This window comes from Osmia bicornis, chromosome 2 (assembly GCF_907164935.1).
Source record: "Osmia bicornis bicornis chromosome 2, iOsmBic2.1, whole genome shotgun sequence".
In the NCBI taxonomy this organism is placed as follows: domain Eukaryota; kingdom Metazoa; phylum Arthropoda; class Insecta; order Hymenoptera; family Megachilidae; genus Osmia; species Osmia bicornis.
In genome coordinates, this window is record NC_060217.1 from 6,660,275 (window position 1) to 6,677,274 (window position 17,000).

The 17,000-nt window shown below is 35.0% G+C and overlaps 2 protein-coding genes across 4 annotated transcripts in view; one reads left to right on the plus strand and one right to left on the minus strand.

The window, feature by feature from the left end:
- Positions 1-17,000, minus strand: part of LOC114872024 — a 38,248-nt gene that overhangs the window by 402 nt on the left and 20,846 nt on the right. For 2 of the 3 annotated variants that reach the window (XM_029178748.2, XM_029178747.2), the window contains exons 1-2: positions 378-552; positions 38-275 (exon numbers count right to left, since the gene is read on the minus strand). The exons of the other annotated variant lie outside the window; for it this stretch is intronic. In XM_029178748.2, the coding sequence (XP_029034581.2) occupies positions 38-275; positions 378-518 (379 nt within the window). In that variant the 5' untranslated portion in view covers positions 519-552. Of the gene's footprint in view, positions 1-37; positions 276-377; positions 553-17,000 lie in introns of those variants that run through there. 3 annotated transcript variants of the gene reach the window in all.
- LOC114872022 lies at positions 1,644-2,960 on the plus strand. Its single transcript, XM_029178746.2, has 2 exons — positions 1,644-2,006; positions 2,392-2,960. The coding sequence occupies exons 1-2, from the start codon at positions 1,755-1,757 to the stop codon at positions 2,770-2,772; spliced, it is 633 nt and encodes a 210-aa protein (XP_029034579.1). The 5' UTR covers positions 1,644-1,754; the 3' UTR covers positions 2,773-2,960.

Genomic DNA, 17,000 nt, shown 5'->3' on the forward strand with positions numbered 1-17,000 from the left:
TTATATTATACGTAGGATAAAATGAATGGTAACACACCGATCGTTTGAGAAGCACCGGAAGTGAATTCCCCGACACAAACAGACGCAAAACCACTGATTCGAGCAAGACAGGAACGTAACAACGCGGTAGCAATGCCTTTTCTCTGATGATCAGATCTTACGCAAAGAATGTCAATACGCACCGGTTTCTCCGCGCCCATAATTTCGTAAAACATTGCCTTGGTAATGGCATAATCTCGCATTATCATTATTTGCCTAAGTCCGTCTCCAGGATACTGTAGATTCAAAGATTGCTTGTACAGTTTCCACAATATGGAAAAAACCACGTGTACCTGGAATTTTTTTTTTTTTTTTTTTTTTTTTTTGATGAATCATACCTCTAATGCAAATTTCCACCGAGACTTATCGAACATAGAGGCAACGAGCACACCCACGAGTTCACAAGTTCCATCTTCAAGAGCGCAAAAGCTCAAATTTTCAGACATTTTATCGAAAATCTGATGGAGAAGGGATCTCATTGATACACCATCATCGTACAAACCCACAACTTGAGCTAGTGGCTCAGTTTGGCAATAATGGACCTAAAATGTTCACGATGATGGTTAAATACTTTCCGGAGAATCATTATTCCACGAGTCGAGCTATCATTAAGTCTCCTTACATAAGTTAGAGATATTCTACCGGTTTTATGAAAGAAAATGTACTTTTGTGTCAGGCGTTAAATACGAAGTGATAGAGAATGTAGACTAATCAGTTTATGTAATCTAATATACATAAATATGTAGATAATGAAAAAATCTTCTACGATACTTTCGTGTAAGAATTTTCATGTTTCGAGATCGGTCGTTTGGAATATTAACACTTTGACGACCGCATATTTTATGAAATTAATATCTTCGATTTTAGAATTTTAGAAAGGAAGTGTTTAGGAGCCATTGCCAGATTTCAAATTGAGTATGCTACGTGACATTAGTCGTCAAAGTATTGAAAATAACAAAATGAGTATACGTTTCCTGAGCGAGTGTCTTTTATGCGCTAATAAACTGTACTTCGATCAACGATGTACTAGAACAAAGCGTAAAGATTGGATAAATCTGTCCAATTGAAGGTCGACGATTCGATAACTATGGGATATTCGTTCCCACACCACAGTGGCATCCGCACTCCTGTAATTCTGATACAATCGTTGTCTCCTGATATCCACTATTTGTTGACTTAATACAAATAAATCAGAGTGCTTGATCGAGCTTTTCTTACGCCCCGTACTGTGATTCGAATTATTCATTTTCTCGTGTATTTGAATAGACTGTCGACAAATATTTCACCATGAATTTATCATTAATAATTTTGAATGAAATCACATAAATTTCTCTGCCGAACTCATAAGACTCGTGAAGTTACTTTCGATCGAAATGCAACTCGATTTTCTTTGAAGACATATTCAGGATACATATATATTTATTTTTTTTAATTTTCTATGGCATTGTTCTCTCTTTTGGAAAAAAAACCCTTCTTCGAATTTCTATTTATCATCAAAATGGACTTCAACGAAGACGATCATGCGCTCGAGATGGAGGCGCGAATGCTGGCTCCCCTCGAATGGGAATCAACGGCGAATTGCAAGATAATCGACCTAAGGGAACCACTGTACAACGAAGTGTTACGTTTGATCAAAGTTTAGCCACGAAACCTACCAGTGCATAGCACCAGCGTTTAATCAGTACTCTAGATCTCAGTGCTTGCAGAACGCAACAATGGAGATTGTAATTCGAGCCGTTCGATATTTTTCTCAGCGTCATTTCTTTCGCGAGGAACCAATGTGCAAGGCGTCCTCGTTCCTGCAGGACCAGCCATCCGTAAAGGAATACCTGGAGCTTGTGCATACGTGGATAAAGGACACCACGAGCCTGATCGCCACTAGCCTGACATCCGGTCGCGTGGTCGGTGTCGCAGTCATGAAGATCGACAACGAGGCAGATAAAACGAACACTTATAATCGCGTGCAGGTATGATCGTGATTGAATTTGAAAGGTAAAACGAGAGCAATTGAACGAGAGAAAGTTGAACGTATAAATAATTGTTTAATAGCTCCAGAAATTTTGTAACATTTTCAATATTTTCTAACTGCTAGACTAAACAAGCCCGTTCCTTGATTTTTTAAATTGTAAAATTAGAAAAATAAACACAACTCTTTTGTTAATGATTTTAGTACAAACTGGCTGATCGTTATGAAAACCTTCTTTATGATAGTAGTAGTAAACTAGCAGGAAACTGGTTCTAGTCTAACGCCATTCAAACGTGCTTTGATCGATAGAAGCTTTGTAAAAGAAGCTTCCAGGCGATTAAACGACAGAAGAATTTCTCGTCGTTGAGCAAAGACTGATTTTCCAGGACCTGCAAGGCGAAAGTCTCAAGAAGATTATGCACTTGAGGAACACCTTGATCCGACAAACGAATCCGCACAAGCAATTCGCTCAGAAGGAGTACGTCACTATTTACATTCTCTACGTGCACCCATCTTATCAACAGAGAGGAGTTGAAGTTGCACTTCTCAACGGTTGCGTGCAAGCAGCGGTCACGTTAAAAATGCCAGCGATCGGAGGTATTTTCACTTGCGGCATGAGTCAATCGAAGGCACAGAGCGTGGGCTTTCAACTTCTCTCGGAAATACGTTACAGTCAGTGGATCGTCGACGATCGAGTCATCTTCGACGATCCAGGAAGAGGAAATTACTCGGCTGCCTTTATGGGCAAGACAATACCGCTCAAGTAACAATAAACTATCAAGTATCGTCTGTCGGTGACTTCCTCGTTCAGAACAGAGCCTCGATAAATTGTTCGAAAACCATTACGTAAAATGATACAAAAAGAAGGTATAAAATAATTAAGAAATCTATAAGATGTTTGGAATAAATTTTAGGATTAAATGGTTAAAGAAAATCGAAATAATCACCTATATAAAATAATGTAATATATACGAACAAAACTAATTTGCTAATAATTATTTCGAGCAAAGGCAATGTAATATTTGTAAGAAAATAAACATAAATTTTAAAATTATTGTTACATGGTTCTAAGAATTTTCTAATACTCAGCATTTGCATATAAACAAAAATATGAATAAATCCCTAAGGAACGCTTTTTTTGTTTTTAACAAAAAAAACAATGTTAAAACAATGAAAAAATTTATAAAAAGCTAGAATTACCATTAAATGGTTAAACGATCTGTATTACCAACGCACGATGTCGATTTTCATGTAAGTTCTCGGGAGAACAGTTCTTAGATGACGCCAGCAGCGAATCTAAGGCGATGATACCATTTTCCAAGAATTTCCCGGGAGGTCCGTTCGAACACCCTTATTTCATTTGTTACCACCACCCCTCCATTGCTTTCGAATTCAGGGTGCGAGGGATCGAGGGTTCACCCCACGTGAAGGGTGGCTTCGCAGAATGGAGTTTCACCCTATAGCATGGGGGAAACCATAATGCCGCCCATACCAAGCCGCGCCATTTTGTAAATCAAAAGACCAAAGGAGACACGAGGAAAATTTTCCAGCTTTTCCAACATTTTAAAGAAAGATGCTATAATTTTACTTCATAAGGATACCTTAACAAATGTTGCCAAGTGACGTGGTACAAGTTCGTATTATCAAAATGGAACATTTACACTTGCTTTTTAAATAAATTTTCATTGCTAGAATATTTTATAAGCTTTATCATAGTTGTACATTTTTCATCAATATGCAATCTTATGTTTTTCCAAAATCATAGAGAAAATCTAACGCTCGAAGAGTCGGTGTTGGATGCTCTCTATTTTTAAATTGAAGATAAATTATTAAAAGCTAGAAGATAAATTAACATACAAAATCACTCTTTACCTCAACAAAAATTAATAGAGGTATCTTAATCATTTATGTAATGTAAAATAAAAAATCTAAACACTGTCATTTTGACGGGTTTGGTTGCTCCAGTGTTAATTTAATAACTGTACAATAATTACAACTAGTTTCACTTTTAATTTTTGGTATCATAATCTACATAGTGCAATAATTTTTTATAAGCATCAGTCAAAATTTGCAGCAATTTGATTTAAATATTAAAAGAACCAAATATTTCACCGTCTTTCGAGTGATCAATCTACAAACTTCCGATGTTTGTAAATAATAATTTTTGATTTCATACTTTTTAAAATAAAATTATAGATATGTTAGTGAAATATAATCGTTAAAATAGAAAAGGAATATCGTTTAAATGCGAAATCACGAAATACGCGATGTCATTTTGTGATGAAATGTTTATCTTCCTATCTGCACGCGCGCTTATCTAACTATCCAAAACTATACGAAAATTTTGAAGCAGATCGTTTATATAATACCGCGCATCGATTCACTATTATCACCCACTTTTACAGTACTTCCTTATCGTTAACGTGACAATCTTGCTTTATCTGAAATTAAATTAATATCTGAATTTATCGAATCAACCTCTTCGAGGAACTTCTCTTTCGCACGAAATTCACTAATAAAATAATACACGTCATAATAAATACCTAATACACGTTAGATAAATATCTAATAAATAAAACGATATTAAACGTATTTAGTACAAAAATGGCCGATTTATAGGTATCTACTCCAATTAATATTGATACAGTAATACATTTTAACATTATAACTTCATATACGACACAAAATTAACGAAAATGTATAAGTACAGTTTATTTGGATGCTACCATTTTTGTATTTATTAAAAAGATATCGTTACAAATTGTACTTTTTTAATGTGTCTTCGTTCCAACTAGTGGCGCCGTCTACAGTTCGCAACTTTGCGAATCATGCTTTCGTTACCGCCATTTTATTTCGCAACTTGATTCATCTTCTTCGCATCTTTTTGCAGAGAAATTAGACGGAAATATTTGAAAATTTCTATAATAAATAATGTAATTTAGATTTTCAGGCTTAGAGTTTATTTTAGAGATGACTAAAACATTAATAAATTGCAAATGTTTGCATCTAACACACCGTATAAGTACTTTTGTGAGTTGAATTCGATTGGAAAAAATCGCGTTGAATTTTTTAAAGAATTATTAATAATATCTATACATTTATGTTTTATTTCTCTAAAAAAATAAGAATTTACAAATGAAAACGTTTCTTTTTATTAATTGAATGGTAAAGAAAATTCTGCGCTTGAATCTAGAAAAATGACAAACGTTTCGTAAATAATTATATTAAAAGGCTTAACTGATTTTCTTTTATACCATTTTAGTTCTTATATGATGCATTAGAAATTAAAAACAAGATTAAACGTAGTAAATGAAAACAAACGAGGTTATAACTTAGAACACTATTGCGTAAACTTATGAAATACGTATGAAGATAAAGTTCAAATAATTCCCTCTGTAATCAACAACAAATACACGTTTTAGTTATTATGATAAGTCTATATAAGTTTAAAACATAAATAATTTAATAATTTTGATAAATTTAAATCATTTTGAACGTTTGCTTTTGTTTCATTAAATTTTAATTAAAAATTAAAAATATTTTAAATATTTTTCACCGCCGATATAGGAAAATGAAAGAACAAATTACATGTTTTTCAAGATAAAAATGAATAAATGCAAATGCCTTTCATAGACTGAATTTCTCCATCATGAAATATTTTTTTTATGAAACATACTGTGATTTGTGATCCCAGAAAATTCTTCAAAGTCTTTGTTCAACAATAAAGAAGGTTCCAAGGAATATTTAACACTTCAATTCAAAGAAATAACATGATTCCATCGACAATGAAGGTTAATTAAGAGCTCGTAGCCTTCAATTATTCAGACTGGTTTGAGCAACGTACTGTGGAAACTGTGTTGAAACTTTCCCGATCATTTAAATATTTTTCGTAAAAATTAAAACTCGTGAACTACTTCTTACGAAATTCTTACAAAATTCATTAAAAAATATAGAAGTTATATTATTATACTATTCATCTCTTGGCAACCCTTTTTTCTTATGACTATATTCATTAAATAACAAAGAAACCTGTTTAACTTATTGGTAAAAGAATTTTATGAAATGATGACCTAATGGTCTCCTCCAAAATCCAATTCATCCAAAATTATTGTGACACAATAAGGAAATAAATAACAAATTACTATAAATTACCGAACAAATCAAGAAAACCTCATAAAATCATGAAAAATAATTTTTTGGTAATTTATAAGTCTCCGAAATGTTTATTGATCAAGTCCCAATTTCGTTCACTATTAAAAGTCATAAATAATAAACAACTCCACTTCTATTTGTAAATCCACTCTACCATTATTCTACCATCGTCCATTATTACTCTACCATCGTCCATTATTTTTTTTTTTACTGGTAGCTGATTATTTTATGCCAAATATGTTTAAATTTATCATTGCATACCAAACAGTTATTTTACTCGTTTAAATAAATAAGATAAACAAAGAAGCCACGAAGTTCTTCTTCTCGCGTCCGTTTCAGATTTCGCATTGCGAAAGACTCTTCTTTTCCGGGTGTGAAAATTCGCTCTTATCAACAGGAGGGTTATTCTTTCTCTTTAACTTCGCCCTACAAAGTCCACATTTTCATCCTTTATTCTCGATTCGTTCTCCTTTCTTTAACGCTTTGAAGAAGCAAACGCGTAGGAGTTGGTCCGAAACTGAAGCTTCAGAGAGGCAACACGAGGCGTTGCCAATGGCAACCGATAAAATTGTAGAAGACCCTCTTGATCCCTTTTCGACGAAACTTTGGAGGAATTTTTACTGATCATACCAGTTATCCTTCGACGAGCTTATTAGAAGAAATCGTGTTATTGAAACGAAAGAAGAAATGAAACAAAAAAGAACGCGAGACGCTGCCTTGTTAGGCGCCGATATTGCATCGTTCTTGTTTTTTCTTTTTAATACAAACGTTAGTATATTTTTCATGAAAATTCGTATTTATAATTAATTTTACAATGGTACTTGAATTATGGAATTTTTCATCAAGTAAACTTCACGAGTTGCAATTTTTCTTGCAACCTGAATATGAACGACAGCAAATATTTTGCAAAAATTAGCATTTTGTATTTAATTTTACAATACTTAATTTTAGAAAGAGTGATGGTAAAGGAAAATATATGGCGCTTCCAATAATTCTAATTAAATAAACTTCTAAAATCACAATTCAAGTTTCTTACGCTGCATTTGCAGGAGACACGAGCGGAATCAGCTAAACGTAGCAAAGTTTGCTGCGAAACGAGATAGGAAAAAGAAATGAAAAGAGGTCGCAAACTGCAATGGAAATAAAATCCATTGTTCGAGGCCGCTTTTGAGAGACATGAGCCACGATTTCCGGGAGCGAAAAGAGAGGGGGCCAACGACCCTTCGCATTGGGTCGAGAAAATATAAGCGAGGTCGATATTGAGAACACGAGGAACGAGAAAAGAGGGGAACGACCCCCGAAAAGCCCTAATGTGTTCCATGAGTTTTCCATGGAGGCACGACGCCATGAAAATCGACAACGTTCGGACGATTCTGGAATTTAACTGAAACTCTACGCGAATCGATCAAATTCTATTACTAATTGCAATATTTCTAAAAATTTATATTACATTTATTTTTTAAATCGTTAGAAAATTTCATGTTTACCTAATCTTGACAATTAAGATTCTATTATAAATTAATTCTAATTACAAACGTATAACACCTTTGTAAATAATGTGTGACCATTACTACCATGTAATAAATAATAATATTTCAAGTTTGTATAGGTAATACATAGTAGAAAATTAAAAAAAATGGAAGATTTCATCCTTGATGCTTGCAGTCTCTTTACATGTAGCTATCGAGGTTCTGTGGTAATTCAATTACCGAACGGGCTGAAAATCCTACGGATTAATTCTAATTGTAAGTGAAAAAGACAAAAAATGTAACATCGATGTCGTAAATAATTCATATGCCGTAAATAATTCAGTATGATGTTCTCACGAGAGCGCGGTATCGGTCGACCATCACCGCTTTTCAATAGTCTTTCTCACGGCATCGTATCCGACAGAAGTTCCACGAAAGCCTAACCAGTAGCTTCTATTGGTCTAGTCAAATGAATTTTCTCATCGATGCCGAATCAAAGCGCCCTTCGAGCGGTGACCCAAATCCGAAAGGGGGTAACGACCCCGAGAGCACAGGGAATCACCCCTTAGTCGAATCCGTTTGTTCGCCGTTCTTTATCTCTCTCTCTCTCTTTTTTGTTTTCGATTGCAAATGGCGGCCGTTCTTTGAATCCTCGACTCTTTCTCTAGGTCCACGAGGTCCGATAGAAACCGGGCCGTTGTCCTTGCGAAGCTGGGTACCAACCTCTCCCGGTGAACGAAACACGTGCAACCTTCTCCATTCCGTGGTTCGGCGTGCTCTTTACCTGAGATATGTGTGCCTAAGTGTGTATCCAGGGCCGTACGCTAATTATACGAAGGGACTGTAACACCCTTTCTTCACGTTTCCTCGAATCCTATGCACGTGCACGATCGGAAAAGCAACGTGCTTTTCGTAGTTGACAGTCCAGTTAACGCTTACCTTACTCAACTAAAAAAACGCCAAGTTTTCCTTTCCAAGTATCTCATGCGACAGAAAATTCGCGTCTATCCCTCAGAATTTCAATCGTGAAAATTCTATATTATATTCAAAAAGAATAAAATTCTTCGTAAGCGCGAGTATAAGATTCTCGGCATTGCGTTCGTTGAAGCGGAAGAACAATGAAATAAATTAATTTTGCATACATCTTACAGATATCTAAAATAAAATTCCAGAAGTTCTCTAAAATATCCATTGCACCCCTATAGAGTGTTGGTTCAGAATAATAAAAGTTTAGAGTGGTATCATGATACACTGAGTTAAAATTTGACTTAAATTAATGACCATGTCTGAGAAGCGTGAAGATATTCTCAGACTGTAAGCGAATTCTTTTTAATTTGGAAGAGAAACATGGATACGCTCCTGGAAGGAGCAGAAGAATGCATGTATTAGAGCGTTTCTAGCGGAAGGACGATAGCATATGTACAAGGAAATGCCTAATGCCTATGAAACGAGAGAAGATCTCGTTAGCCATTCAACTGGGTCAACTGGGCCTCGCACGTCCATTCAACCCCCTTACCAATACCACAAGAAAGAAATTCTTCTTCATCTATGAAGACTATTTCCGGGTGGAAACTAACTTGTTGAAGCCTTCCGACCGGTGAATAACACTTGGATGTTCTACGTATGCAATAGTTCATCTAGATGCTTACTTAAATCAAGCATCGTTACAAAAAAGTTGGGAATCCTTAAACGGTGTCTAAATTGTGTCTAAACATTAGGGGAAAACAGAAAGAAATATGTTGTTTAACATCATGATAAATAAATTGTATGTTACTTGGACCTCCATGGAAGTGGAAAATATTTTAGAATATGATTTATTTATTTACTACGATCATCTCCCATAAACTGAATAATAGACTCCAGTTAAAATTCACACAATACCCAACAGATGACATGACAGTCAGAGTGTTAATAAAATTAATTTTAAATATCCTTGGCATTCGAAGTGCATAATTCTTCTTACAAAAGAAAGGTATCAATAAAATAAAATAGTACAATTCAAAAATAGTAAAGTCGAGTCTCTTTTAATGGAGGTACTTTGAACTTTATACCGAATCACGGTATTAATTTTGGAATGTATAGGTATTATTATTATTATTCCTCGATTGATAAACTTATGAAATATTGAAATATAGATTGAAATGTTTGTTCGAAAGAAGTCGAGAAACACTTGAAAATAGAGAATATCGTCTATGTCTATACAGTTGCAGTTTTCCTCACTGACATAACAGACCCTTGCAGGTATACGTGGAATTTCAGGCCTAAGAATTTCTTGGCGCAAAGTAAACTTTAGTTAGAAAATTCCTGGTTGGCCTGCAAGAGGTTTAAAAATTCTATACCAGACCAACGTATATCTACGACACCACCCTAGAGTGCTGTTAGGTCAGATACGCACCAACGTCTATACACGCCCAATGAGCCCTGAACATGCCGGCTTCTAGGAACTCATAGGCGTAGGAATAGCTCGTCTAGTTTAGCTAGACTGTTGTACAAGAAACTTTCCATCGATAGAAATTTGTTAAATTAAATGAATTGCATTTTAAAATAAATAATCAGTCATCATCAGACTAAGACGGGCGATCATCATCAAACGCGATCAAATGCAAAAATTGGCGATCTTAAATTACATGCATTCGTTAATAAATACTTTAATAAAAGAATCATCTATAACATAATAAATAAAACATTTTTAATTTTAATACTTTAAGATATTCAAAATGCAATAATTTATCTAATTTTACGCAAAGGTTTTCATCGTTTTCTTGAATAAACTGTACTCTCAAAATTGATTTAACTTAAATTAACAATTTGTCTATTTTTAAAAGCAGAAGGAAATACTGAACTAAACACAAAGAATTATACAGCAGAGATTTGCCTGGTTTCAAATATGAATATTCATTAATTATTTAAAGGTTTAAGCGTGCGTATTTACGTTCTTTTAGGAATGACAACGATCTAATTAACTACTAATTATGTTGCACAGGATGTGCGTGTTCTTGACAGCGTTAAAACCGTACTTGAAAAGAGATCAAAACTTACAAACCCGGAACAATCTACTCACGCTTACTTTTCCTCATAAATATTTACTTAATATATCAGCAACTTATTTGGTATACAAGATGATACGTGACATTAACTTCCTTCCTGTAACTCCTCGCAAAACAATGGTTAAGAACGAATTAATCCTCTCATTTTAAAATCTCTGCATTTTCTTAACATTTCAAAAAGAAAGAATCTCTGCATTAATTTTAAGTAAATGAAAATAGATTTATGAAAAAGGATATAAAAATGAAAGCTCTTGATTACCCTTCACGGAAATTCATAATAATTTATACCTAAGAATAATTCACGTAACTTCTTCAATTAAAAGCTTCTACATTTCCTTAATTTCCAAACAAAAATCTACATTAATTTTATTATTACGTATGAATAAATGAAGACGTATTAAAGGAATGCAACGTCCTAGTATTCCGCAAAGATAAATCGATGTGAAAGGAGATAAAAAACGCAGAAAGATCTGAATCATCATCTACGGCAACTCGCAGTAAAAATAAGAATAAATAAAGTAACTAGTCCTTCAAATAAATACGGAATGACATCATGATTTATAAAAACGAATGAACAATGGAATGTCGTAATAATTTACACAATGAAGATGGAAAGTTAGAAACATACTGCGCAGCAATATTCTTACGTTAGAGAGCGAAACGTGTCCGCGAAGGTTCTCGAGACTCGTTATTAGATGCGCGTTACCGGAAGCGAATCATCATTTTCCACCTTGAATGTTCGTGGCGTAAAAAGAAAGGGAGAGAAATTCTAAGGGCGCAGAGGGATTGCTGCAGAGGGGAAAATTTTTTTCGTGACGTATTGCGGAGAGGAGAGGAGAGGAGAGGAGAGAAGAGAGAAGTGGGGGAAAGGAAAAAGGAGACATAAATAAAAGCATCCCTCCAGCGTAGCTCTCGCGACAGGGTGGTCGAAAGGGTCAGGTTTGCCGCGCTTTTTCGGCACGGGACTCGTCGCAAAATCTAATTGGTCAATCGGGAAACAGCCATCTTTCGAATGGGCGTAGCCGCTCGTTAATACAGGGTGACTCACCCTTGCCTGCTGCAAAGCCTATACCCTTCCGACCGCTAACCTTCTCCCTTAAATTCCCCTTCCTTTCCTGTTCTGTCCCTTTTCCATTCCCTTCGCGCCATCTTCCCTCTCTTGTCAATACGCGCATGGGTTTTTCTTCCTCACCCTCTCTAACCGCTGCTTTCCCTTTCCGTCACGTACTTTCTCTTCATCCCTTTCACCCTTCCCACCTCGATCCTCCTGGCCGTCGTCATCGGAAACTATCCTTCTCCGTTTGCAAGCAGCTTTTCTCTCTTTTCTTCACCCGTTTCCGCCTCTACCATCATCCCTTTCTATTTTTACGCCCGACATCTCTCCTCTTCGACGCTTTCCAACTTCACCCCTCTAAAAGTTTCACGGTGCTGCCATCCCTTCTCGGGTCGAAACATCGACGAGCAACGGACCTGATCGGTCGCGGCCAGGCCTCCTAGCCAGATACCCGGAACAACTTTTCTTTTGCTAAATTTACGAGCTGCAAGGAGGACAACGGCACAGCTTAGGCGACGTACCATCGTTTTACCGATTCGAGAATACCCTGACACGACGATTGTTCCAGACACGGCCAAAGAACAATGGACCATCACGCCCTTCCGAGTCTTTGTTTCGACAAATTTCCAGCTACAGGTTTACCTGACTTCTTAGCTTTCTATTAAAGAGGAGGAGCTTGTCCATGCTATCCTGCTGAAGCAGCGAAAATTCGGGATATTGAAGGGACCTTCGGATTTAAGCGTGATATTGTAGGCAGTTAATGATTTTTGTAATTTCATACTGAAGGAAAGATCACTCAGAAAATTATGGTAGATTTTCTGTAATATACGACACAAAGAAGATCTTAAAAGAGATTTTAGAATCAACCTAACACAAATAAAATTACCTATATCAAATATATTTTTTGCTTTGTCTATTTATATGAAATAATAAAGGTACTTGTACGAATGTACCAAAACAGCGATTGTTTCGTTTCAGTATTAAAATATCAAAGAAGAAAAGCAGAGGGAAATTGAAGTTATACGGAAGAAACAAGGTAGAACATCCGGAAATTGATGGCGTACCAATGTCCGTTGCACTTCTGCTGCATCGCTGGTAAAGTGCATTACCCCTCTTACCGCGTAACGCCGCATGTGGTATCCCACCATCGTGCAGTTTCACTCCCACACGGCGTCAAATATGCGTTGCACGATGCAAGACTTCGCGTGCGGCATGCGTAAATGTGCATTGCCATTGCCCCACCATCAAACGGATCCACCAATAGACGTATGCTACGGATTCGTAATGAAGTCCGCGATCAAAAGCACGTTCCTTTTTATCAAGGAAATTGAAAAATGTGTACGCGGTGGTAAGTAAATTCTGCGCGAATATCAACTGCATCAGAAGTAGGAATGGCTTAAACTCGACCTCAAAATTATATCTCGAATTCGTGAATGAAAAATTCGACAGAAATGTAAAACATTCATTCTAATTTTTACCAATCCCGTGATATACTTACACAATCTTGCACAATTTCCAAAGTAGAATTAATTTTTATCAAATCACATATTAAATAACATAAAATTATTCTAGCAATCAGTTCACTTCAACTATTCTGAATTTTACTTGAACAATTTATGAAATAGAAAGATCTGTTTAAAATAATATTTCAGATTATTTCTGCACTCCATCGTCTATCATTTACCTAAAAAAAATTATGAAATATTATAATTTTTAAGCCTTCGGAAATTTATTTAGTTCAACAATATCCAATAAAAAATATTTCAAAAGGCCTGAATTTCACTCTAAAAATATACGCTTTTTGTAAATTCCATTAACAGTGCATGGAAATAAGACCGGAAACGAGAAGCTCCATAGACGAAACATCCATCTTACAAAAATACATTCAACTTAAGGAGAAACAAATATCTTCCCCATGAGTCCTCACGCCAGAAAAGAACGAATTTAAAAGAAAAAGAAAAAGAAACTGTCTCGAAAGGTTGTTTGTGACTCGGGTACGAAAATACCGTACGAATGTCGACGCCAGTCGAGAGAGCTGCAGTTCTAAAGTGTGCAAAGTGCATTACCCCCCACCTAAATGCATCACCCCACTACTGGGTGTACCCCCTCCAAAAGAGAAGATACTCTTGTTGGCTCCCCTCGACACGATGAGCTGCATACAATGCATCGTTGCATCCATGCACATTTCAGGTAACAAAAGGGGAGGGATAATGTAACTGCAAGCCACTTCCCCTCTCTTTGTGCAACCACTTCCGAATGAAAGCTCTAAAGATGGAGAGTGTACGTGAACTTACTGCATTTATCTCATACGTTCAATATTTATTGACAATATGCTCAGTTTCAAGTTGGCATTCGACGGTATCTGATCGAAAGAAGTTATCGGATTTCAATCCAATTGGAAAATTTTGAAATGAACAAGGGAAAAATATTCAGAAAGAGTGCACAACATTCAAACAGGATTTGTAAACGTATTTGGAGTAAATCTAAATAAACTTCCAGAAAGAAGTACTGAACGCAAAATTGCAAAAATTAATTCTTTTATTACCTAGCGGAGATTGTAAATTGATGATAAAATTCATAAGTTTATACGTACAATTTTTAAATTAATAATACACTTCTTTGTTCACTAATACAATTGAAAATTAAAAATCATTTTAAGCTAACTTTGTTAGAAGTAATCGTGTTAATTTAGTGGTTCAACTGTACAAAATACAGTGTTAGAAGGTTTTATACGATATGTACATTTCCGAATATGACCATTCTGACCATTGGGAAAACCCAAACTTTTTGTTGGAAGAATGGGCTCAGGTCATATTTCAACTATGGATTCCGTTAGCAAGACAAATTTCTTGAATGTTAGTAAAATTTAGAATTTAAAATAAAATTAATCATAGCTAAAACTATCTAATATTGTTCCTTTCAATTTTAACTCATTTTTATACTTCGAAATATGAAAAATAAAAATATGAAATGTGCTGAGTAAGTGACATTTTATAAAATTTTGAATATCGCAACAGCACCACTATGGTATGTAAAAATAAATAAAGAAAATAAATTCTTATTATCTTATTGCGTAATATTAGACTGCTCACATTCAAACATATTCTACCCTAACAAGTTTTTGATAGTTTTCCACACATTATATTTTCCATGATTATACTGTCTTAAAAGTAATTTTTATTAATGAAAATACTCCTCAACTACTGAATTTCTCAGTTCATTTTGTGGAATCTTCGACTCTTCCAATTTTAAAATTCTTTTTCATACCTACCTAACAACCGGTTACTAATAGATTATGTACGCTGAAAATTATACATTTCTAAATTGTAATTAATATTTCATAAGATACAGAATAATGGCGTAAAAAGTAAAACGTCACAATCACGAATACATAATACCGGTCATCCAACTGTAAAGATTACTCGGAAAATGCTTTGCTATTTACGATGAATTACAAAAAAGAATTAACGATGGTTTATAAACAATAAATATTACAAGATATGACTAACAAAAAATACTGGGAAAGAGGAAATTGACCTCGTGTCATAGATACCTTTAACGTAAGCCGTCGCAATTCTTTTCTTCGAAGCACAAAAAACAATACGACTCATTTCATATAAAAATAATTAGTAATTGATTCATGTGCCTAAGAGCCATGCAGGAAATCAATATCTAGGAAGTCTGACAAAGCAGAATGAAAGTGCGTACCATTCACAAGACGGTAAAAAGAAAACTATATCTCTCACCTATCTTTTACCTGTATGTAACTATTCAAGGTAAAAATGTAACCTTTTAATTTCTCGTGAAAAAGATTCATTAACTCAAATGATACCGAAATAAGCTTCATTGATTAATTAAAATTCATAAAGAAATATTGCATTAATTTCAGTTCAATACGCAGTCTATTTTTAACAGGCAACCAATCATTCTATATTAAAATAATTAACAAAACCTTTACACAAGCACTTTCACTAAACTTGCTTTAAAACTATGTGGCATATGTATTATTTTGTAATACTTTTAAGTCATCAAAATTGGATTAGGTTTTCTGTGTTCACCAAATCGTCCATATAAGCTGAAGCTAATTAGAATGAACTTTGAATAGAGTTTTGGGAACTAATTAGGATGAATTTCAAGATAAAATGATTTTTTCTATATTCCACACTAAAATTATTCTACTCTAAGGTTGGTCAGTCAAAACTATTCAAATTGTATCTGCACGAAGTTCGCCAGTTTGCGAATTTTCAGCCGCCATTTATACGCTGGGCCCTTTTGCGAAGGTTGGTGCGCGAACCTGCCCCTTTAGCCACCATATGTGCACGTACGTGTACCTACAATAGGTACACGTGTACATCAGCTATACGGTACGATCCTTGTGTTTGTGATACACGCCATTTTTAATCTTTTGCGGTCCATTTCTTCACTACATAAATTTAGTTTGTCAATGGGTCTAATTTATTCATAACCAAGATAAGCAAACACTTAGAATGAGAAACTTTCTTAAGATTTTTCATTTTTGCAGATCTTTCGCAATTCACAAATATTTGATCCTTGAGTTAGCAGACATTTTTTAGTTATTAATATTTGAACGATGATTTGCGAAGACAGCCTTAATTTAAATTAAAAAAAAGAAAATAATTTTCTTTTCCAGTTCCTTGCTTTTTATTGAAATCTTAAGTGGTTAAAAATTTCTGCGCCTAAATTAAATCGAAGTACCGTTGAATACGTTTCATAGGTCTGAGTCACGATTGATTCGGCTCCATCGTTCGGGAATGAATTAGCTTTTTACTTAATTAAGCTTCTGCCTGAGAGATACACACGCACCTCAAAGAGTTAACCGATTCCGATATTTTCACTAAATAATTGCTCACCTGAAGCGTCGCTTATCTTATGTAAGCACTGAAAAGATCGTTACTTCTCAGAATCCTTTCAATCCGAACGACGTAAATATGTTTCCCGAAAAGCCGACTATTAATATAAAGGACATATTATGTATTTGAATGAATCCCCGTCAAGCTACCCCTCAATAATATCAAAACATATTACCTAGAATACAAATTATATTTAGATAACGTTACAAACGTACGACTATTATGGAAAGAACGTTAAAATGAAAGGGTTAAATGATTGGTGTCCACAAAGGAATTTCTATCGTGCATCAATATACACGATGGATGCAAATGACACCATAAACGTTACGATCGTGGTACGACAAATTGTAGAAAATTACAGTTGCGACCTTGAACGCGTTGCACCTTTTCTTGCTCGTTATA